A 19,917-nucleotide genomic window follows, 5' to 3' on the forward strand; every position below is an offset into this window, starting at 1 on the left:
TCTCGGGAAGGTAAAAGCAGTATAAGAAGAAAACCATCACAAAGACTGTGTATCAGGATAAAACTCAAGGAAAGGAGAAAACAAGAGAGTGAACATAACAGGATTAGGAGCATTTGCATCGACGCAAGAGGGAACAAATAGAAATAGAGAATACAAGCCAGCAATTTTGTTGAATGCGCCAGAAGCAGGCAACGACACCCAGTCTAGGCTGTCCCGGAAGCCTTCTTCCCTTTGGGTACGCGGGCCAACCAGTAGATGAACACTGCTCCCGCAATGTTGAAGACAATGTAAACCCACATCAAGCCAAAATTTCTCCAAGCTTCAGAAAAAGTGCTGCCAACTGACAATAAAAACGTGTCGGTTTTGTCCATGGTACAGAAGGAACATTCAGAAGTGGCGCTCGGGTCCTGGAGATAACCGCTTCCGGTGGAGTTTATGAAGGCATGCATGTAGTCCTCGCATGTCTGATTGTCGGGCGGCACAAATTTGAGATACTCAACAGCCTCGCACTTGACCGTGGTCCCTGACAGGCCTGTTGAAAGCATTGCCGAGACCAGGTATGTGAACGGTGACACCCGGTACATGAAAATCCAGAAACCAGGCATAGCGTCTGCTGATGAAAGAACCCCGCAGAATATCAGGCAGAGCGAAAATAACAATGTTGCAATATTGCCACCAGTTTCAGCGAGTTCAATCCCTGCGATAACCATATGCGCAAATGTTGAGGTGAACAGTAAGAACGTCCAAATCAACAAGAACATAAGACCACCGCGCTCAGTTACTGCACCAGTTGGCTTTGCATTATTGTACAAGCCAATAGGGTAGTACCAACAGAAGAATACAAGTGCTGCCATGAGAGTGTTCCATGGTAATTCAACAAGAATATTGGCGGCCATGAAGGCCTTCCATGAGTACGCCTTAGATGGGCGTTCTCGCGCTTCGTATAGAGACCGTTGAGTGACAAAATTGGGCATAATCTGTTGAACAAGATTGCCAAAGATTGTCATCAGCATGAAAACGCTGAACATCTGATTCTGGAGGCCTTGAAGAGAAGTTGGGGCATTGAAGAATGAAAACCCAATGTAGAGAGCTGTCAGAATGCAAAGAGCAGCTTTGGACCAGATATAGGTTGGCGTGCGGTAGTATTGAGCAAATACCCGAATGAGACATTCCCACAGCTGGATGTAGAACGGCGCGGCGAACTCGCTCAATGCACTTGGGTCGGACTCCTCGACTGGTCTGGCTGACAACGTGACTTTCAAATCTTCAAGATGCGCCTTAACCTTGCGGTATTCCGAGCTCTCTCGCCATGTCTTCACCCAGTCAATCTCGGTGTGGGAGCCCGGGGCTGCTCCAATTACCTCCAGCATCCACTCTGCCGGATTTTCGCCAGGGGCCAATGCATGAGCGCCATGGCGTACAAAGTATTCTGAGAGCGTGGAAGAATTCTCTCCAATTTCTCCAAAGTAGATGGTCTTTCCTCCAGACGCTAAAAGCAGAAGACGGTCAAATCGCTGAAACAGCATGGCCGATGGCTGGTGAATGGTGCAAAGAATTGCTTGACCGTGCTGTGTTAAGGTATCAATCAGGTCCAGTATAGACCACGAAGTCTGGCTATCAAGCCCACTAGTTGGTTCGTCTAAGAAGAGCAAAAGCTGAGGTTTCGCCGCAAGCTCTACCCCAATGGTCAATCGCTTGCGTTGCTCAACATTCAGACCCTCTCCGGGCACACCCACGACTGCATCAGCGTAGGCTTCCATGCCTAGGAGCTTAATGACTTCCTCAACGTAGTCATGCTTCTCCTGACGACTTAGGTGTGCAGGCTGGCGGAGCAATGCACTGAACCTTAGTGCTTCCCGAACAGTTGATGTGGCTAAGTGTAGATCCTGTTGTTGCACATACCCTGTTTTTCGCTGGAAGGATTGGTCTCGAGAACGTCCATCGACAAGCATTGAGCCGCTAACGACACCCATCGTGACCCTTGTAGCAAGGACATCGAGTAATGTTGTTTTCCCTGCTCCGGATACACCCATCAAGGCGGTGCAAGTGCCGGGTTTGACCCATCCATCAACCTGATCGAGGATCCGCCTCGGTTGCCCCTTGATCTTGATATCATAACACACATCCTCCCAATGGAAAATCGCGGTCTGCTCCTGGATTCTAGCGGAATGTTGAGGGGGAGATTCAGCGGTCTTCAGAGCGTTGGAAGGCTGGCTGGGACTCTCCAGATCGTTTTTCTCATACGGGATCTTCGGTTGATGACCGCGGCGGAAAAGGAGAATCTCACCCTTTGACTTTTGCTCTGATATGTACTCAGTACCTGCCAGGTAGGTGACCGCAAAAAAGACCATAAAACCGATAAGAATACCCATATTCCTCCATAGGTGACCTCTGGTGTAATTGTAGCTCAGTTCAAGAAAGAGTGCCCCATCTACGATCGAGGAGCCGGACTCTGCACCAACTGTTGAGCAGATTCGGTGATCCATAGATATGGCTTCATAGTCCCCACCGGAGGGGATGATATCGGCACAGGGAAATTCTCGACCGGCAAACTCATTGACCATAAAGCTTTCGAAGGAGTAAGCAATAGGATTGATATAGTTCATCCAACGAGACCAGCCCAGCATGTTTCGTGTAGGGATGGTGAAGCCAGTGTAAATAACCATCCCAAGTATCAATATGGCTGCAGGAACAAGTGCTTGGGAAAGTGAACGAGATGTTGCAGCAATAGTTCGAAAAATCATCGACATAGTAAATGTGGTGACGACTGAGAAAATCCAGAATGTGAAGAAAGCACCAGCATCACGACGGAGGTTGGTCATCAGGTACAAGGGGACATTGAATGTGAAGGAGTTGACCAGTTTATAGGGCGTATCACACAGCATAGATGCAACTGCCTCTGCAAAGGGATGATAGAATGCATATCTTGCTTGCTTTTCCACGATCGGACGCTGCGCATAGAGAGTCAGGATTTCCAACGCACTTGAGAAAGCGTTCAAGAGAACGGCAAAGAAAAGCAGAGCGCCTCGGTAATAGAAGCTGCTAGTGTCGTCCGGGAGGTCAAAAAATACCGAGCCAATAATTAGAGCCATGATGAAGTTTCCACATAGAGCTGTTGCAGTGAGGCTGAAGTCTCCTCGAAGGCGCTGGAATCCACGGACAACACAGAGGGATACCTGATTCCATATCGAGATAGTGTATGGTGACTTCGCACGCTGGCCTTTCGCTTGCATAGCCTTGCGAGCATCCGCAAAGGCGTTATAGGAAGGGCCTCCAATGGGATAGTGCCTATCGAAGTCCTCAATTTCCACGCTGAGCTTTGCATATGCATCACTGTTTTTCCATGCAGCTGCGAATTCGTCGGGTGTGCGAGGAACACGACCTTCATATCCAGGCCGAACAAGCCGTTCTGATGGACTTGTGAGCGATGTCAGGAAGTCTGCTGTTGTCTGCCGTTCCGGGCACTCAAATCCCATATCAACAAAGAAGGCCTTTGCATCCTTAGTGCTTCCAAAGTAAATCTGCCTCCCTTCGTAGAGGACGGTGACCTTGTCAAAAATGTCGTAAGCGCTTTGGGAGGCTTGATAGATAGCCACGCAGGCGGTTGACCCAGTATACTTGCTCATTAATGCCAAGTTCTTGCAAAATTCCTACATCACTGATTAGTATCTAAAGACCGCGTAGGGCGACTTCGACGTAGGTGTCCTTGTTGGGCGGAACTACGGAAGTGTTGATACCCCTTCATAGGTTCAATAAGAAACTTACCAAAGCGTTGGCGCTATCAAGCCCTCTCGTGCTATTATCCCAGCACTGAAGCGGAGCCTGACTTAGAGTAGCCTCGGCAATACTCACACGCTTTCTTTCCCCGCCACTGACTCCACGAATAAAGTCATTACCCACGCGAGTATTGATTGTATGAGGGAGCCCAAGCATAGCCATCACAACGTCCCTCATATGCCCAGCATATTGCTCCTGACTCACGCCCTCGAGGCGGTTGCGGGGTGCTCTTGCGAGAGCAGCAAACGTCAGTGTGTCGCCCACTGAGAGCTGGGGAAAATGAACGTCGTTCTCTGCTGTGTAAATAGCTTCCCCACGAAAGGCATTATGCATGTGCTTGGAAGAAATACCTGGATAGGTCCACCCAGTGTGTAAGCCGGACTGTGTGTTCATCACAGTTGATTTTTTTTGAAAGGGAACGTACCCTGGTAGTTCAGCACCGTCTCATCCGAGACCTGAATCCCATTCATCTCGCCTGCAATGGTCTTGAGAAAGGTGGAACATCCGCTCCCAGGCCTTCCCAAGACCACAAGCATTTCACCACTTTTGACCACCCCATCGAAGTCGCGGAGGATCTGAATCCTCGGCATTTTCATCCCCACCAGTCGACGAACTACGGTACCAATCTCAACAAGAACATTCAGGACATCTTTTTGGTAGTCAGTCGGAGACCCGAAGCCATGGACACTCAGATTCCTGAAGGCAATGCCGGCAGAACGGTCAGGATATTTCTCCGGATCACGAGACCTGATCTCCAGTAGCATCTTCATCCAATCTCGCACCCGGAAGTTGGGACTATGAGGGTTGAGAGTCGACTCAGGATCGCTGAGGAAAAATGGGTTGTCCAGCGTGCTTTTCGCGGTCAGTCTTGTGGATTGGCGAGTCAGTCGTCTCGCTAGTGAGCCCACACGAGCCTCCACATCTTGTTCGTCTCCATGCAGCGTCTTTCCATCTTCACTCTTCTCGTTGTCAGTCCCGCCTCGGGGAGAATTCATCGAGTCATTGAGGCCGGAGTCATCAAGGTCGGTGAAATCCTGCGAGTGTCGTATGTTGTGGCTGACCACCGACTGGGACCGCGGTATATTGGGAACGATGGTCCCGAGAAGCGACATTCTGGTGCGAACTAATCAAGAGGTTCATGTATTAGAGCTTAGGTGTGGTCGCGGCGGTCGAAGCGGTGCCGCTGGTCGGGAAAGGAAGGCGAGCAGCTGGGGCTCTTGATAGGGTTTCCAAATGGTTCGTGAGTGAGCACTGTACTCGTATAGTATAGAACTTTGGCCCCACGAAAATAATATTTAAAAAGTGGTAAGCCTTTGAGTAGACGAATCGCGAATTGGTAGTCTTATATCAGTCCGTCCAAGCGTTTATAACAGCGATACCTAGGCAGTTAGCGCTCTACCGACGCATTCAAGAGAGGTCCACTCGGAGCGGAAACGCCATCTATGAGTAGGCCGGAGATGGGTAAACAACAGCACATTCATGAAGGCGAAATCCAATTCCGGCTGGAGAGCTCCGCAGTGCTGCCCCGTTGTGAATGTCCGGCCGGTTAGAGCAATCCCGACTAGCAGTCAGGCGCAATCCTCAAAAGACTTCCGGGTTCCCGGGGGTTTTTTGAGCGCCTGGACCGCTATTCTTCGGCGAGAACAATGGGTCCGCCATCTCGGCTGAGCTGTTTCTTTGTTCACTTGTGCAGGGAGATGGGCAGCCATAATTCCGGTTTCCGAGCGTAACCTGGCACAACAGTGATGGCACAGGAGCTGGCAGCATTTGCAACTTCAGGCCCTTGATAAGGGTGAGCGATCCATTTCCGCCGGCCGTTGCTGTACATCTTCCGGGGACCGGCTTGAAGTATGCTTGAAGGTTGTCTGGAAGAGCAAATGCTCGGGAGGACAAAGCTGATGCATAAATTATGTTTGGCTCCAGTTGAAAACAAGGTGAAAGATTCCCAATCTTCTTATTCCGCTTCAAACTTGAAGCTCGATTCATGACCATGAGAGGGGCAAGGGATTGATTGGTGCGCAGGAGAATGGCGAGAAGAATCTCTGACAACTTGAAGAGATAGAAGTTACAACCAGTACTTCCCGGGGCCCGGGGCCGTTACCGCACCAGTACAGTAATTTTTGGCTCGCCGCAAAAGCACCCGAGGTCCCGAGTACTCGCGATTGGGCTGAGCTGGAGATGTCGGGGCCGCTGATTGGATGGCTACCGCTTGGCGGCTTCTGCTGCTGATCTGTCGCTTCATTGGGGCACATCCGGTGAAACCAAATGACAATGGCAGAAAACTCCCATCACTCTTGGTCCGCAGCGCCGGGTCGCGAGGACTCCGAACTATGGATCATGGCTCCCGGAACCAATTCGGCCACATCCCAAGATTAACACGGCTCACCCGATGCTTCGTTACGCGCGTGAGCAGGGACCCAAGTGAGGAGCCCTGGAGACCCTCACCTTCGTTCCCTGTGCAGTCCTCTCTCTCCTGCTCATCATCTTCCCATGAGTGGTACGATTTACAATATCCTGTCTGGGCGGAATACTGATTCACCACGTCCAAAAAGCTGTGGGCAGTCCTTACAATGAGAAACACGACAACAAGCAACAAGAAGCCATGCTTCTGTCCTGGCAGAACAGCAGACAGGGGAAACATGAGAGGCCAACAAAAAAAGCAAGTGGGTGTCAGAAATTCAGCGCTGAACTGCAAGTGCTGATTGTTTACTTTCCAGCCTAATGAGTCACATCTTCTGAAGGCACTTCCGCGCCAGGGCCCGGAACAGCCCAGCCCAAAGAGACTCAAAATAACCAACGATCCCAATGAGCATAGACGTCGAAGGAGCCTGAAAAAGTACTCGCATGGTCCTTGCACTCTTTGATTGTTTCCTTCCAACCGACATGACTAACGTATACAAAATCTGACTGTAGCTTGATGATGATCAACCGCTTGGAGACAAACATAGGCCGAATGGAGGCTCACTTACAGGAGCTAGGTCTCGAGTTAAAGAATACGGAGCCGATACAGGCATCGTTAAGGTCGGTGGAACCTGAACAGGCCCAGTTACCTCCACCGACCTCCTTCGGGCCCGGGAATGTAACAGACCAGGGCAACTGGAGATATGATCTGTATCCCGAAGACAACTACACTGACTCAACAATATCTCGCCCTGCAACCTACCCGGCTGTTGATCCGGTTCCGGCTATGTCGGATTTCCATAACAAGGGAGAAGGACGATTTCCCAGTGACCTTGCTGGTCTCCTTATACCAAGATGTCTTCTAGATGCCCCGGTGGCTAGTAGTGAGCAGCTTCACTCCTGATTATCTACCCTGGTAGTTGACTTGGTGTTTTAGGTCTCCGCGCACTGTCGCCTGAGGGAATGGAGTGGGTGAGCCGAAAGAGTGGTGTGACTCCCGAGTTATCGCCCGAAAATTGTCTCAAGAGAGCAATGTACGGCCCATTGAATGATAATTTCCCGAGAAAGGTATTCTATCCGCTGCCATCGAAAGAAGAAACCTCGTCCCTCCTCTACGAGTACTTGCAAAATTTCAATAGTTTATGTCCGCTGTTTGAGCAGGCCAAATTAGTCTCCCTCTTCAAGCAAAACCAAGCCGATTTAGATGTCGCTCTCCGGGCCCCTGCGCTCTGGGCTAGTGTCAATGTGGTATTAGCACTAGGGATCGCATTCCGCACCAAAGAGAGAACTTCTGCACAAGCAGAGCACCAAAGAAGCTGGCTTTTTATCAAGAATGCTTTTAGTGCCTTCCATGACCTCTGTCTCGGACAGCCCGATTTGTGGTCCGTTCAAGCCCTCCTAGGGATGGTATGGGATAACTTCCACGTTACCAATCATATGCGGAAGCTCATATACCACGCAGGCAGTTTTCTTTCTTGGAACGATGTCCGCTGAGCCCTGTAATTTTCTTGTCGCCGCTGCTGTACATATGAGCCACCAGATTGGATTAGGGACACGAGACGACCGTGTGGCGCTTTCTGCGCAAGAAAGGGAGCATCGACGGAATATTTTCTGGATCGCGTATTGCCTTGACAGAGAGTATGCCTAATCATTGCTTTGACAAGGCTGGTCCTAACCGATCCCAGGGTATCCCTTCGCTTCGGAAAACCTCCGGCTCAGAGTGATGATGATATGAATATCGGCTTACCCGCAGTACCTGTATCAGGCAGTGGTCAAGTTATACCAACAATGAATCGACATAACGACTTCAATATCTTTAGAGCACAGTGCCAACTTGCAACCATAAAAGGCCAACTTTACAAGGATCTATATTCAGCCGCAGCAAGAGACAGACCGCTCGGGGAGATAATGGCTTCCGTTGGGGCCCTGGACGATAAGCTTCAGGATTGGAGGAAGAGCCTCCCCTCAGAATATCAGCCAGAAGAACCAGGCTTACCAACCTTCCCCAAGTCATCAATATCCGTGATGCTGCTGTTCCTACAATACTCGTACTATAACTGCATCATCGCAATGCATCAACTAATCGTAAGCCGGCGAATCAGCGTAGCGGCTGAGCTGCTCAAAAGGAAAGACATAAACATCTCTGCCCCATCACCTCGTGCTTCGAAATTATTCACATCAGCATCGTTGTGTGCACACGCCGCAAGAGCCTCTATCAGGCTAATGAAATACATACCAGAAGGCCAAGTATCGCTTATTGGGTAAGTGTGAGCCCACGGTTCTTCGTGTCGTGTCCCGTGCTGATGGACGGCTTTGAAGAATGCTCATCCATTATCCCATTGTTGCTCTGTCAACGCTTTCATCAAGCATAATCCAGAACCCTCGAAATGCTTCAAGGTTATCTGACATGAAGCTCATTGGTCAGGTGGAAACGTTTTTATCTTCTCTAATTATAAGTATACCGAACGAGGCTATTGCCCTGCTCAAGGCATATTGTGCGAACTATCGTGCTGCTGCTGAGGCTGCAGTTCAGAAAACCATGCAATTCTGTGGCACTTGAATGCCTTCGTCGAATATGATTGCAAAGCTGCTCTATATTGCCGGCCGCCGGTAAATTTTGTCCATGAACTTGCATTCAAGTCTAGGACCATACTACACTTGATCGGTGGAGGTGTACGACACCAATGGCCAACCCTGGGTAGGCCTAGATGTCCAACTATCGCAAAATCCCGACAGTTCCAGGTCATTCCCATGCAGAAACCAAAGTTGGAAGCGCTGGGTTGTAGTGGGCTTGGGTGAATGCGGGGACACGCAGCCTGAAGTACCCACAAGACAGGATGCGAGAGAAGTTAGAGGCGGTTGGGTATCTTCCGCAGTGTCATTCTTACACCACTTGTGCGACGATATGTGCGCAGACGAAATAGCCGCTATATACATGCGTATAGTAGACGACCTCCGACGATACGAGGAAAAATGACTCAAGTCTCCTTACGACAATAAGCACCATTGTCTTCGTCCCCTAGAAGACCAAAATCTCGATTCTATTGTTCTTGACTCCGTATCGGCCGCGGAACTCAGACCGAGCGAGCAGTTGCAAGAGCGGAAGATGAGTCTCTTTCATGTCAAATATCCCTCTTTGTTTCTGGTCAATATAAGAGCCATCGATGACAATCCGTCTCAGCTCATTCAGCTTCAAGGACCCTGTTTTCATTTAGTCACAAAATCAAGTTATCAATGAATGCTATATTGAGAGTGGAGTGCAACCATACCCGAATCGATCAAGTCAGATATACGGGAGGGAGTTCCAGCTCCGATCCCAACTCTGCATTCATGGTCAGTGCAGGCCAAGTATATATGAAGCGTAATAAGGGGAAAGTGAGCGTACCGCGCGCGTTCAAGGAATCGTTTGGCTTCTTCAAGCTTGATGTGCTTGGCGAACAGCTTGCCAATCGGAGACTCTTTCGTTTGGAATGTTCGGAGGGCCCTGCTCATTGATTAGCATTTCCAATCCCGTCTTTATTGTGAGCTGGGTTTATGCACCTGACAACATCCGCAGCGCGGAGACCAGCGGGCGATATGACGAGGGTATGCAGCGTGCCTTTCTGCTCTGAGGAGTGGGAAAGATCAATCCCCTTCGGGCTGAATGTTTTCAGGAAATTAGGAAGCTTTTCTAGTGTTCTCGGAGGTTCGAATGATGATGTATCAAGGAAAGCAGAGTCTGTATCTCGAGTCAATATGGAACGGGTTGATTAGATTGCACACTAGATTGGCCATACCTGGGACACTAAGATCGTTCAGTTCAACCGCAGTGAGCTCCTTGTTATGTAGCTTGGCCTTTTGGACAAAATGGTCTGCTAGCAGTCGGCCATCCATCTTTCCAATCGCTTCGGCCGTACCGCCCTTGCGCTCCTTTGCCAAAGGCTCTCCTCTTACGGTCTTTGGCTTATCCTCTTGGTCTGTCTTATCCTTTTTGCTCTTTCTCTTTTTCTGCTTCTTGCCATTGGGCCCTGCAGAAGCATTGCCGGCAGACTTGGGAGCGTCGCTTTCGTTCTCCTTGGAAGTTTCTTCAGCTTGTCTCTTGCGCTTCTTGTTCACTTTGGCAGCAAGGCCAGCGGGAGTAGGCGCTTCTCCAGACATTTTCAACTGTATAATAAAGGCTACTAAGGGAACCGTCAGCCCACCGGCGTCTTGAGTAATTCGAAAGCACAATTGCGGAGGTATCGCTTCAACTTGTCGGGGCCTTCGACTGCTCTGCTGGGCCATTTTTTGTGATTAGTCATCGATTTCTTATCGATAAGCCGCCCTCGCTGTGGTTGTTGTGCTGCGGAGACGCGCCTTCATCAAGTCCACGATACCCCCCATCGGCCCTCCCGACCTTTCTCCAGGTTCCTTGACCGTCCTCGTGTGGAAGTGCTTCCTGTGTTTTCTCTGTGTCTTCAAGTACCCGAATACTTTTTAGTTAATCACAATCACAATGTCGGGTGCTCCCAGTCCGCTCACGCGCCAGCCCGCCCAAGACTCTAATGCCTCTGCTTCTACTCCAGCTGGTGATACTACACTCACCAGGGTCAGTGGACATTCATCCCGCTCCATAACTTTCCGCTGATCCGTTTCTTAAACAGCTTCAGCACCTTCCTGCTCATACGCGATACCCCTCCACGCCAAGCCGCCGCGCAACATCCACTACACCATTAACCATCAGGTCAGCTTCTCGCTTTACGCCAGGGAACAGAGGCGGGGCTCCATCGACGCCTTACGGCCTCCGCGCAATGCAGCGACGGGCAGCGAATACTCCCGGCCGTGACCGCCGGAAGAGCGGACGAGGCCAACGCGAAACTGTCTTCGATGTCCTTCGAAATCTCAGTAAAGGTATGTATTTATGGATACGACGTTTGTGGAGACCGCTCGCTAAATCCTTCGCTAAGCCCTCGCTCCTAACTCCCAGCCAATACGTTCATCACCCCAGACCCAACCTGAACCGGAGACGGAACCCGAAATCGATGAAATTGATGAGCTAGACAACGAGCCCGCGCCTGAAAAGCCACGGCTGTCTTTGCCGCTAGAGGAAGTAGAAGAGGAGGATGACGAGGGAAGCCCTGAGGTGCGCCCACCACGAATGTCGTTGGCATTGGAGGATGATGATATCACGCACACTTCCGTTGAATATCCACGGAGAGCCACCTTCGATCGAGACAGGGGTCGATTCTCTATGATGAGTTACGGCGGACCTCGTTTTAGTGAGAACTTTGGCGATGCTACTGAGCTCGGGAGCGGCTCAGAAGGCGGCGATGCTACAGGCGTGATTCAGGACGTGGATGGCGGACAGGACGAAACTCTCATTAGCCAGGGTGCTTTTGACAGAGGGTAAGCTCGAAACACGTGAATCCATTCTTGCCTACAATTGCTCATGTTATATCCAGCGGGGAGACAGAAGATCTCGGGCGATTCAACTTCGAATTCAACTTTCCGTCTCCTCATGCGCCTGCTGATGATTTAGATCAGGAAGGTCCCATAAATGACGACGAAGAATTTGAGTTACCGGCGGTCGATCTAGAGCCAGGCTTTGGTCCAGCATCCGATTATAGCGACGACGGGGATGCTTCCGGTGGTTTCGGTCTCGAGGTGAATCTTCCTGACAGGGCTTCGATGAGTGAGAGTCCGGGACTCGCTGGAGGAGGTCTACGAGATGAAGATACGTTCATTCAGGGTTCGAAACAGAGGAAACTCTCACGGCATGGTATCCCAGTTCCCAATATGCCTGTTGGTGTCGTTCGGAAATTAGCAACGCGATTTGCACGCGTCCCAGCAGGCCCGAAGTTGAAAATCAGTAAGAATACTCTAGCAGCGATAGAGCAAGCCTCTTCTTGGTTTTTCGAACAGGCAAGCGAGGATCTAGCAGCATATTCGAAACACGCGGGACGCAAGACGATCGACGAGGCGGATGTCACGGCTTTGATGAGGAGGTGAGCTGTGAAATTATCTAGCTTCGTTGCAAATGCTAATTAACAGGCAACGCCATCTCAACAATACAACGACTATGTTTTCCCTCGCGCAGAAGCACCTACCCAAGGAACTCTTACAGGATATGAGACTCGTTATGCCTCCAAGATGAGCCATTACTACAGCCGAGAACCCTACTAAACAATCCGAACGCCGACATGGAAAAAGTCGAGAGGCGATTACCAATTCCTGTTCTGACGTACACGGCGTGTAACTTCGTTGGGGCGCTTCCGGACAATCATCCACAGCATGATAGACGTCGCGAGGGACAACCCATACCTGTCTAGATCAGCCACGACTCGAGTCCCAAAGCTTCTGAATCAGTTTTTGGACAACTCGGATGAAACTTACCATGTAAATATATATTGGCTGTGGTTATTTCTTAGGTTCACCTCAGCAGCACGGCCGATCGGGATGCCCTTCGCCTCCCGGTCCATTGATTCCAGGAGATCCGAGACTGGTAGAGATGGGTCAGCTGTGTCTGGGATTTTGGAGGCGTGATAGCTTACCCATCGTTTGTTCAATCCATACTGGCTGACTGCCCGTCAGTTCAGCCATCTGTTCAACATCTGGGAAGTAGAATTTCCCCTCGTGAGGCTTGTTCTCTGGCGTAAACATATTCTTCTTCCACGGTTCGCGTATTAGACCTTCGACAGTCACCGCGCCCCGCGGTAGCCCTTCTTCGGCCCTGTCCTTCTGATCCATCATCTTCCTGGCAATCCACCCTCTGTTAACCAGAACCGTACTCCCCTCTTCTCTTTCCAGTGGTGTAACAACTATAAAACCATCCTGGCCTTCACGCATACGCGGCCCAATTAACATCTCCTGGTCGTGTCGAAATCGACCCGTAGCGTACACGCGCCGATAATCAAACTCGGAAACCACGCTCGGATCGATTCGCGGAGGTAATGGGAGAGGGTCTTTAACCAGCCGGTCTTCGTATTTTGCAATCAAGTTGGTTTTCCAGTCGAGGCGCTGGATCTGCCAGGTTCCGAGGGCGAAGGAGATTACGGGAATTAACGCTGTAATTCATCCGCACAGTATTAGCAGTATAGCCAAACAATACTCCGTACAAGAGAATGTGCGCACCAAGGATAATCAAGCCCGGCCCATGTTTTCGGCCGGTCCGCACCACCTGTGCGGGATGGTCTACCACAGATAACCAGCGGGGGTCATCGCCCATGGGCTGGCCGTTGTAGAAACGGATCTGCATTTGTTGGCGACGACATCTCGCGCAGATTGAACCGAGTTTCAACTCTGTGCGTGGATGCTGAACGGAGGAGGAAATGGGGCGCTGCCATACGCGCGGCGTAGCAGTTCGCTGCAGGGCCGAGAAGATTGGTCGCATACCGAATTCAAGCAGGAGGAGTGCGTCGGGAGAGTGGGAAAGCCGCGACCTTTTGGTCTTTGGGAGAAACCGAAGCCGAGACGTGGAACCCGTGATCGGCACCGGATCTGAGGCACTCGGGACCGTTCTTCCTTCGACATCTCACCACATCACCACGGCCCAAAATGTTCTTCTCCGGGTCTCTTCAGGAGGGGATAGCTTTAGCTGTCCAGGAGTCTAAGGCTGTAATCTGCTTTGTGCAAGGTGAGCCGTTCAGCGCTCCGAAGTGGTGGTTGTGCTGACCATTCGCGCCTCCGACAGATGACGGGGATACTAGTGCGACATGGCAGGAAGAATATTTCGAAGGTGACGAGGTAATGCTTAATATTTTGTGCGGATTTGCGACTATACGAACTGATTTCTTACCCAGGAGTTTACATCCTTGCTCGAAGCGCGATCAGTCCTATTACGCATCACCAAAGATAGTCCAGAAGCAGGATTCCTCGCTCCCGTCTGCCCGGTTTCGCAATACCCAACCGTTGTTGTTATAAGGTACGAATACGAGCGTGAATATGGGTGAACCGGATCTCGGCATAAGGCGACCATAGTTGACCCTTCTAGGAATGGGATGCTACGGGAGTATATCGTGCCGAATATCTCGAGAGACGAGTTTCGAAGCCGGCTCACAGCAGTTATGGATGATAGCAAGCCTCAGACACAGGTAGCTGCACCATTGACGGCCCAACAAACATCCTTGCAGCAACAGACAGGCGATCCTCCACAACGACGGCCGGAACCCGAAATCTCTACTCCTACGACGGCCACGGTTACAGCTCGTGCGTCATCGAGCCGGGAACAGCCCAGTCAGAACGCTGGCGGGAATCCACCGAGTGAGAAGAAGACGTCCGTAATAAAAAGCTCAAGTAAGGGTTCTCGGAGTGGGCCAGCTCAAGCACCGCGGAAACAACAGGAGGAGCCCAAACCCAGTCAATCTACTGTCAAGAAGAGAGAACCCCAAGAAGAGGAGACAAATAAAGAAACGCGGTTCTCACAGGCACACTATGTAGCGGAGCCTGCGCATGGATCGCGGGCCAACCGTCCAGTGGCATCAGGCCCTCCCACGCAGTATCGTCTTCAGGTCCGGCTCTTCGATGGGCGATCCGTCCGTGAAACCTTCTTACCCTCACATACCGTTCGAAAAGATCTCCGTCCCTGGATCGATAGCCAAATGGAAGAGAAGAGGCCCTATAACCTAAAACACATCCTAACGCCCCTACCAAACCATACACTCACCATCGCCGAGGAAGACCAACCGCTCCGCGAAATCATAGCCGGCTCGACCGCAACATTCGTCATGGTACCCATCAGATCATACATAGAAGCGTACTCAGATTCGGGATCATTACCCGTTCGTGCGTTGTCCTCCGTCTACGGACTTGTTTCTTCTGTAATTGGTACTACGACAGGGTATGTTGCTTCTCTGCTCGGATACAGCCAGACTGAAGCTGCACACCCTCAGCGCGAATCCTCCCAACCCACCGAGCCACAGCCATTGAATGAGTCTCCAAGGCGACGTCCGTTTGGGTCGAATATTCGGACTCTAAGAGACCAGCAAAACGAGCAGGACCGAAGCCAACTCTATAATGGAAACCAGGTAAGTCACTGTTATTGCGCAGGTATATAGATATCACTCTTCGGCTAATCTCTCCTCTCTCTGCTGGTATAGCTGAATTTCGAACCTCGTCGAGATGATGAGCAATGAATTGATGTATTCTACTTAACTTGGGAGAAGCGTGCAACTGCTTCCACCCATAAAATTTCCTACAGCCACTCTTACTCCATGTCTGGTGGATGTGGATTTCAAGTACCACGAAGCGCTGGTTGAACGTAGGGTATGTGCTGGAGAAACCCCTATCATCCCTATATACTTATACATGTCGGGGGAGGGGCTCTCAACATAATACATATTAAACTTCGTCATAAATGCCAGGTAAATTAAAAGAGGGGATTATCCTTTTTTTTTTTTTACTTGGGTATATGTGTCTAGCTGAAAGCAGAGGCAGACCGCAGGGGGGCCGTCCAAAAACCATTTGTAACCCAGATAATCCATCCCTTTACGGAAATATTATACAATCGACGGATGCTGCGCCGCTGTGCAAGCACTGTTCATGTTGAGGCTGATCCTCAAGCTGTTTAATTAAAACCCACCATGGTACCAAGCAATATTCCCACCGCTGAACAAATGGCGAATGTTTGTACGATTAGTACTGGCGAGCAGCAGCCTGGCAAGCTTTCTATACAGTGCAGAACTAGTCAGTACCAATTCACGAACAACCAGGAGCGGTAGAAGAGTGGCGCATACCAGCTGATCCAGATACCATCCGCAAATCGACATGTTGCCCTGGTTATCGTCCATGCACTTGCGGAAGTTGCGGACATCGGCCTCGCAGGCGGGAGTCTCCCATGAGCTGTTAGTAGCGCTGCCCTGCCACAAGCCGTTGTCCATTGGTTGAGCCTGAGCCGGGGGTGCCTGCTGGGCCTCGGCAGGAGCACCGGAGCCGCCGCCGGAAAAGAAGCCACCGATGGCGTGGCCGATGGAGGAACCGACAGCAACACCGCTGGGAGTAAATTAGTACATACGTTCCTCTTGAAGCTCACGAGACACGGAGGATGCGTTGTTTCCGGGGGATGTTTCCCACGAGAACACACCAGATCCGGGAATAAATATGGTATTCGTGGGGGCGTGACTCACGCAGCAGTGGAAGCCATCTGGCCAAATAGGCCCGGACCGGAGCTCTGCTGAACAGGAGCGGGAGCCGGGGAGGCTTGGGGAGCAGTTGGAGGGTGGGCAGCGGTTGAGTGAGGGTGCTGCTGTTGGCCGTATGGCGAACGAGACGGCTGAGTAGGAGCAGTAGGGCGGGTGGGAGCGCTGCGCGCGGGAGCAGCGGGGCCGGCGCCACGGCGTTGACGGGGCATGTTGACCGTGAGTTCGAGAGGTTGGCGGGTAGAGGGCGAAGGCGATGAGCACTGAGATGGGTGAAGGAAGTGAGGAGAAAGAAATCTCCGAAGACGACCGTTCGGAATGTCTGGCGGCGAACGCTGTGAGGCAGGGCAGTTTTGGGAGCCGTGATTGGTTGGCTTCCGATGTTATGTCAGCTGTGACCGTTTCCACTGCCAGTCCAGCCGGTATCGAGTGGTAATTTATACCGCTGGAATCCAGCACAATATTTCGTCCAGCCTGTTCCGATGCTGTATCGGTGTTTCACTTGAGAGTGCTTCGTCCTCTCCTCCCAGAGCCCACCTCCGAGTCCGGACTTCTACGAGTAGTTGGTTGTACGGTACGAGCCACAGTGCAAAGTCAACCTGAAGTGATGTATACTGGTATTGATACCCATTACGAGGTATCACTGTTGAGCCGCCGTGATATAATGGACTTTTAGCAGCAGCGTCGGCTCTTGTATCTCCAACTCCGACACACCCTAAGCACTCAGGCAAGTCGCTTGCCCATGGTATTGACAGCGCTCCTTGTCAAATACGAAACAGGCGTTCGAGGGGGTTAAACTCTCGCAATCGCCACGGTCTAGAGTCGGCTGTCCGGAATACCGCATCGATATATCGCGGCATGGAGTCCCCGAAGAGTATGCCGAAACTCTTGAAGGAGGTGCCGGAGCAATATTGTGAATTCTTCGCTCTTGTTGGCTTCCCGAATCCTCTGCATTATGGAGAGGTATATCGACATATGAGTCGATCTGGGGGACAGTCGAAAGAAGAAATCATGCTTCACAAAGAGCATGACAGGCATTATGCACACAAACAAGTGAAGCAGCCCAGGACAAAACTTCGTGGAGTGTGTTGTGGTTCCCAGATAAGAAATATTGGGTGTACTATAGAGTGGGGCAGGACAGACATTCATGCTGCCTTCCTCACCTTCCTCGATTCTTCCTTCTTATTCCTTCTGTGCTTGCGGAGTTCCCGGCGATCTTCTTTGTTGCGGCGCTTTTTGTGTTTGGCCTCATTCGCGTCACCAGATTCCGTTTTGCTTTTCTTGACTTTCTGTTGGTTGCCAGCAGAAGCTTCAAAAGACCCCAACGTCGATAGTATTCTTGTCTCCTCGGCAGCGCACTCAAGGTCGGCGTTGGGATGAGCTTCGGAACCGGACTCACTTGAGGCATTCTGAGACGAAACTTCAGGTGTTCCGCCTGCTTTTTTAGCCAGTATGGATGCCTTCAACTGTGCGCGTGCCTTCTCTTTCGCCAGTTGTTCTTCTCGCTGCAAGTCAAGTTTGTCATTTCCAGCCTACACCAGTGAGTGCTGGCCCAACGGACAGGGTGAATTTGGGGATAGCGTACAAGCCCGTGTTTGATAAACCGACCAGCCGCCTGTTTATCAACTGCCAAAGTCCTTTTCTCGGGCTCGGTTTCCAGCATCGTTATCTTCTTAAAGTATTGTTTCACTCTTGTCAGTTCCCTGAAAATGGAATGTTCCTTCGCATTCACACCGTGGAGTCGCAGATACGCTGTGTAGACAGCAGGTTAGTCTGTTTCAAGAGTGGTATCTGATTTTTCCGTACAGAATATCAACGATTCCAAAGCATAAGTAATCATCACATTGAATTTCGCTTTGTCCAGGACAGGCAATTTCTTGGAGGTGTCGATCACAGTGCTTCCCAAGATCGGTGCGAGGACTTCTTCTAGTTCGTCAACATTGTCGTCCAACTGCTCAAGCAGCGGTATCAGGTCTGCAGATTCCATGGCTGGTGATTGAAAGTTTGTTCGTCAGAGAATCGAAAGTTGTGCGGAGGCCAATTTCCGGGCTTCCCGGGCGGTAGGTTGGGCGGTGAAAAGCTGCATGCATACTCTCATGTTCAAACTCAACTTTGAACATCCATCAGAGTCGTCAGACCAGAAATCTGAGTCCGTTCTTGTCTTGGATACGATCTTGATGACCTTTACCGCGCCCTCCTCGTTATATGCAACCCCTGATGGTTTTTAGAGCCTCAGAATCGTGACTACTCGTGCCAAAACTCTTTGCAAATTGTCGCACATGCAAGCAATCCGAGGGCTCTTGCGGGCGACGGTCCTGGAGTTTGGGAGGACCAATCGGTCTGGTCTTCAAGGGATTTCCCCTCGTCGAACGCTATCAACATGGGACCAAGATGTCGATGAGATGTCTGCGGAATATGAACGCCGCCTCTCCAGACGAATTCATATACTAGGCATTGGAAACGTCGGCACCTTTGTTGCTCACTCACTAAAGAGCCAACCATCTCCACCACCAATAACACTTATGCTCCACAACCCATTGAGGTATTCGTCATGGCTAGCAGGGAAAGAGTGTTTAGCTATCAATACCAATGGGCTGGACGATATTAAATCAGGCTTCGATGTCAATGTCTTCTATAATGAGAACTGGCGCTCCATTCCTATCTCTCACGCGGAGGACAGATCGTCGGTAGACAGCCCGTCTACGACCAGATCTACGGCTGAAACGGAGCACCAACCGAATCCTGAGTTATTAGGCGCACCGGAGGATAATGGAGAGATTGAATGTCTCATACTTACTGTCAAAGCACCTGTGACCGTAGCTGCCTTACAGCAAGTTCGTCACCGCTTGACACCCAACTCGACTGTGTTGTTTCTCCAAAACGGCATGGGAACAATTGATGAGGTAAACGAGAAAGTGTTCCCTAACCGCCACCGACGTCCACATTACGCGGTTGGCATCTTCAGTCATGGACTGCGGCGGCTACAAGGGCCATTCCGTATCTCTCATAACGGGGTGGGCACGACGATTCTCGGACCCATTCTGCCACAAATCTCACGGTCTCGAGCATCGGATGGCGGGGGAGATAAGGAGCCGGACTGGCCCCTAAGTACCAAATACCTATTACGCACGTTGACCCTCACGCCGCCCTTGGTTGCCGTCGCCGAGCCTCCTTCTTCCGTTTTGATGCACCAACTGGAGAAATTGGCAATGAATTCCATCATAAATCCGTTGACTGCGTTATTGGACTGCCGTAACGGCGAGCTTCTGCATAATATGAGTGCCACGCGTTTGATGCGACTACTCCTTTTTGAGATCTCAAGTGTGATCTGTAGTTTGCCAGAGCTACAAAGTATTCCCGGAATTGAAAGCCGCTTTGCCCCAGAGCGCTTACTCGGGATGGCAACACAGCTTGCGGACAAAACGGCAAGGAACTTGAGTTCCATGCTGCAGGATGTGCGATCACACCAAACCACCGAGATCGAATATCTGAATGGATACATTGTGCGAAGAGGGGAAGATCTCGGGATCAAATGTGTGGTGAACTACACCATCAAGCACCTCGTGCTTGCAAAGCAGCTAGCCCTAAGGCAGAGAGACTCCCGTGCCATTCCTATTGACGCCATGGACAAGCTGTGAGACGACAAAGC

The 19,917-nt window shown here is 50.9% G+C and overlaps 10 protein-coding genes across 10 annotated transcripts; 6 read left to right on the top strand and 4 right to left on the bottom strand.

Moving 5' to 3' along the window:
• Positions 1-120: 120 nt before the first annotated feature.
• Positions 121-5,123, bottom strand: BJX67DRAFT_152493 (pleiotropic drug resistance family ABC transporter). The gene is made up of 3 exons (XM_071024812.1): positions 4,202-5,123; positions 3,766-4,127; positions 121-3,650 (listed from the first exon to the last, which is right to left on the bottom strand). The coding sequence occupies exons 1-3, from the start codon at positions 4,887-4,889 to the stop codon at positions 204-206; spliced, it is 4,497 nt and encodes a 1,498-aa protein (XP_070885003.1). The 5' UTR covers positions 4,890-5,123; the 3' UTR covers positions 121-203.
• Positions 5,124-5,831: 708 nt separating this feature from the next.
• On the top strand, positions 5,832-6,788 carry BJX67DRAFT_152442 (uncharacterized protein). The gene is made up of 4 exons (XM_071024811.1): positions 5,832-6,198; positions 6,330-6,436; positions 6,495-6,624; positions 6,691-6,788. Exons 1-4 carry the CDS (start codon positions 5,976-5,978, stop codon positions 6,693-6,695), a joined length of 465 nt encoding a protein of 154 aa, XP_070885004.1. The 5' UTR covers positions 5,832-5,975; the 3' UTR covers positions 6,696-6,788.
• Positions 6,731-8,737, top strand: BJX67DRAFT_382406 (fungal specific transcription factor domain-containing protein; the record flags this gene model as incomplete). The annotated part of the gene is made up of 5 exons (XM_071033239.1): positions 6,731-7,061; positions 7,115-7,584; positions 7,640-7,815; positions 7,863-8,438; positions 8,497-8,737. The coding sequence occupies 5 exons, from the start codon at positions 6,731-6,733 to the stop codon at positions 8,735-8,737; spliced, it is 1,794 nt and encodes a 597-aa protein (XP_070885005.1).
• A 267-nt stretch (positions 8,738-9,004) lies between these two features.
• Positions 9,005-10,409, bottom strand: BJX67DRAFT_152550 (uncharacterized protein). The gene is made up of 4 exons (XM_071024813.1): positions 9,954-10,409; positions 9,718-9,895; positions 9,447-9,661; positions 9,005-9,378 (listed from the first exon to the last, which is right to left on the bottom strand). The coding sequence occupies exons 1-4, from the start codon at positions 10,312-10,314 to the stop codon at positions 9,197-9,199; spliced, it is 936 nt and encodes a 311-aa protein (XP_070885006.1). The 5' UTR covers positions 10,315-10,409; the 3' UTR covers positions 9,005-9,196.
• Positions 10,410-10,530: 121 nt separating this feature from the next.
• On the top strand, positions 10,531-12,469 carry BJX67DRAFT_152710 (uncharacterized protein). The gene is made up of 5 exons (XM_071024816.1): positions 10,531-10,744; positions 10,800-11,046; positions 11,103-11,541; positions 11,598-12,140; positions 12,187-12,469. Exons 1-5 carry the CDS (start codon positions 10,652-10,654, stop codon positions 12,287-12,289), a joined length of 1,425 nt encoding a protein of 474 aa, XP_070885007.1. The 5' UTR covers positions 10,531-10,651; the 3' UTR covers positions 12,290-12,469.
• On the bottom strand, positions 12,301-13,575 carry BJX67DRAFT_152587 (cytochrome oxidase assembly protein SHY1). Its single transcript, XM_071024814.1, has 4 exons — positions 13,267-13,575; positions 12,687-13,199; positions 12,529-12,634; positions 12,301-12,456 (listed from the first exon to the last, which is right to left on the bottom strand). Exons 1-4 carry the CDS (start codon positions 13,523-13,525, stop codon positions 12,357-12,359), a joined length of 978 nt encoding a protein of 325 aa, XP_070885008.1. The 5' UTR covers positions 13,526-13,575; the 3' UTR covers positions 12,301-12,356.
• A 96-nt stretch (positions 13,576-13,671) lies between these two features.
• BJX67DRAFT_357086 (uncharacterized protein) lies at positions 13,672-15,251 on the top strand. Its single transcript, XM_071029458.1, has 4 exons — positions 13,672-13,768; positions 13,826-13,878; positions 13,935-14,056; positions 14,126-15,251. Exons 1-4 carry the CDS (start codon positions 13,690-13,692, stop codon positions 15,186-15,188), a joined length of 1,317 nt encoding a protein of 438 aa, XP_070885009.1. The 5' UTR covers positions 13,672-13,689; the 3' UTR covers positions 15,189-15,251.
• Positions 15,252-15,499: 248 nt separating this feature from the next.
• Positions 15,500-16,566, bottom strand: BJX67DRAFT_357090 (uncharacterized protein). Its single transcript, XM_071029459.1, has 3 exons — positions 16,257-16,566; positions 15,867-16,122; positions 15,500-15,798 (listed from the first exon to the last, which is right to left on the bottom strand). Exons 1-3 carry the CDS (start codon positions 16,478-16,480, stop codon positions 15,766-15,768), a joined length of 513 nt encoding a protein of 170 aa, XP_070885010.1. The 5' UTR covers positions 16,481-16,566; the 3' UTR covers positions 15,500-15,765.
• A 233-nt stretch (positions 16,567-16,799) lies between these two features.
• Positions 16,800-17,842, top strand: BJX67DRAFT_152653 (uncharacterized protein). Its single transcript, XM_071024815.1, has one exon. The coding sequence runs from the start codon at positions 17,127-17,129 to the stop codon at positions 17,646-17,648; it is 522 nt and encodes a 173-aa protein (XP_070885011.1). The 5' UTR covers positions 16,800-17,126; the 3' UTR covers positions 17,649-17,842.
• A 411-nt stretch (positions 17,843-18,253) lies between these two features.
• Positions 18,254-19,906, top strand: BJX67DRAFT_372904 (ketopantoate reductase family protein; the record flags this gene model as incomplete). Its single annotated transcript, XM_071031314.1, has 2 exons — positions 18,254-18,260; positions 18,660-19,906. 2 exons carry the CDS (start codon positions 18,254-18,256, stop codon positions 19,904-19,906), a joined length of 1,254 nt encoding a protein of 417 aa, XP_070885012.1.
• Between the last annotated feature and the right edge of the window lie 11 nt (positions 19,907-19,917).

This window comes from Aspergillus lucknowensis, assembly GCF_044049455.1.
Source record: "Aspergillus lucknowensis strain CBS 449.75 chromosome Unknown BJX67scaffold_28, whole genome shotgun sequence".
NCBI lineage: Eukaryota > Fungi > Ascomycota > Eurotiomycetes > Eurotiales > Aspergillaceae > Aspergillus > Aspergillus lucknowensis.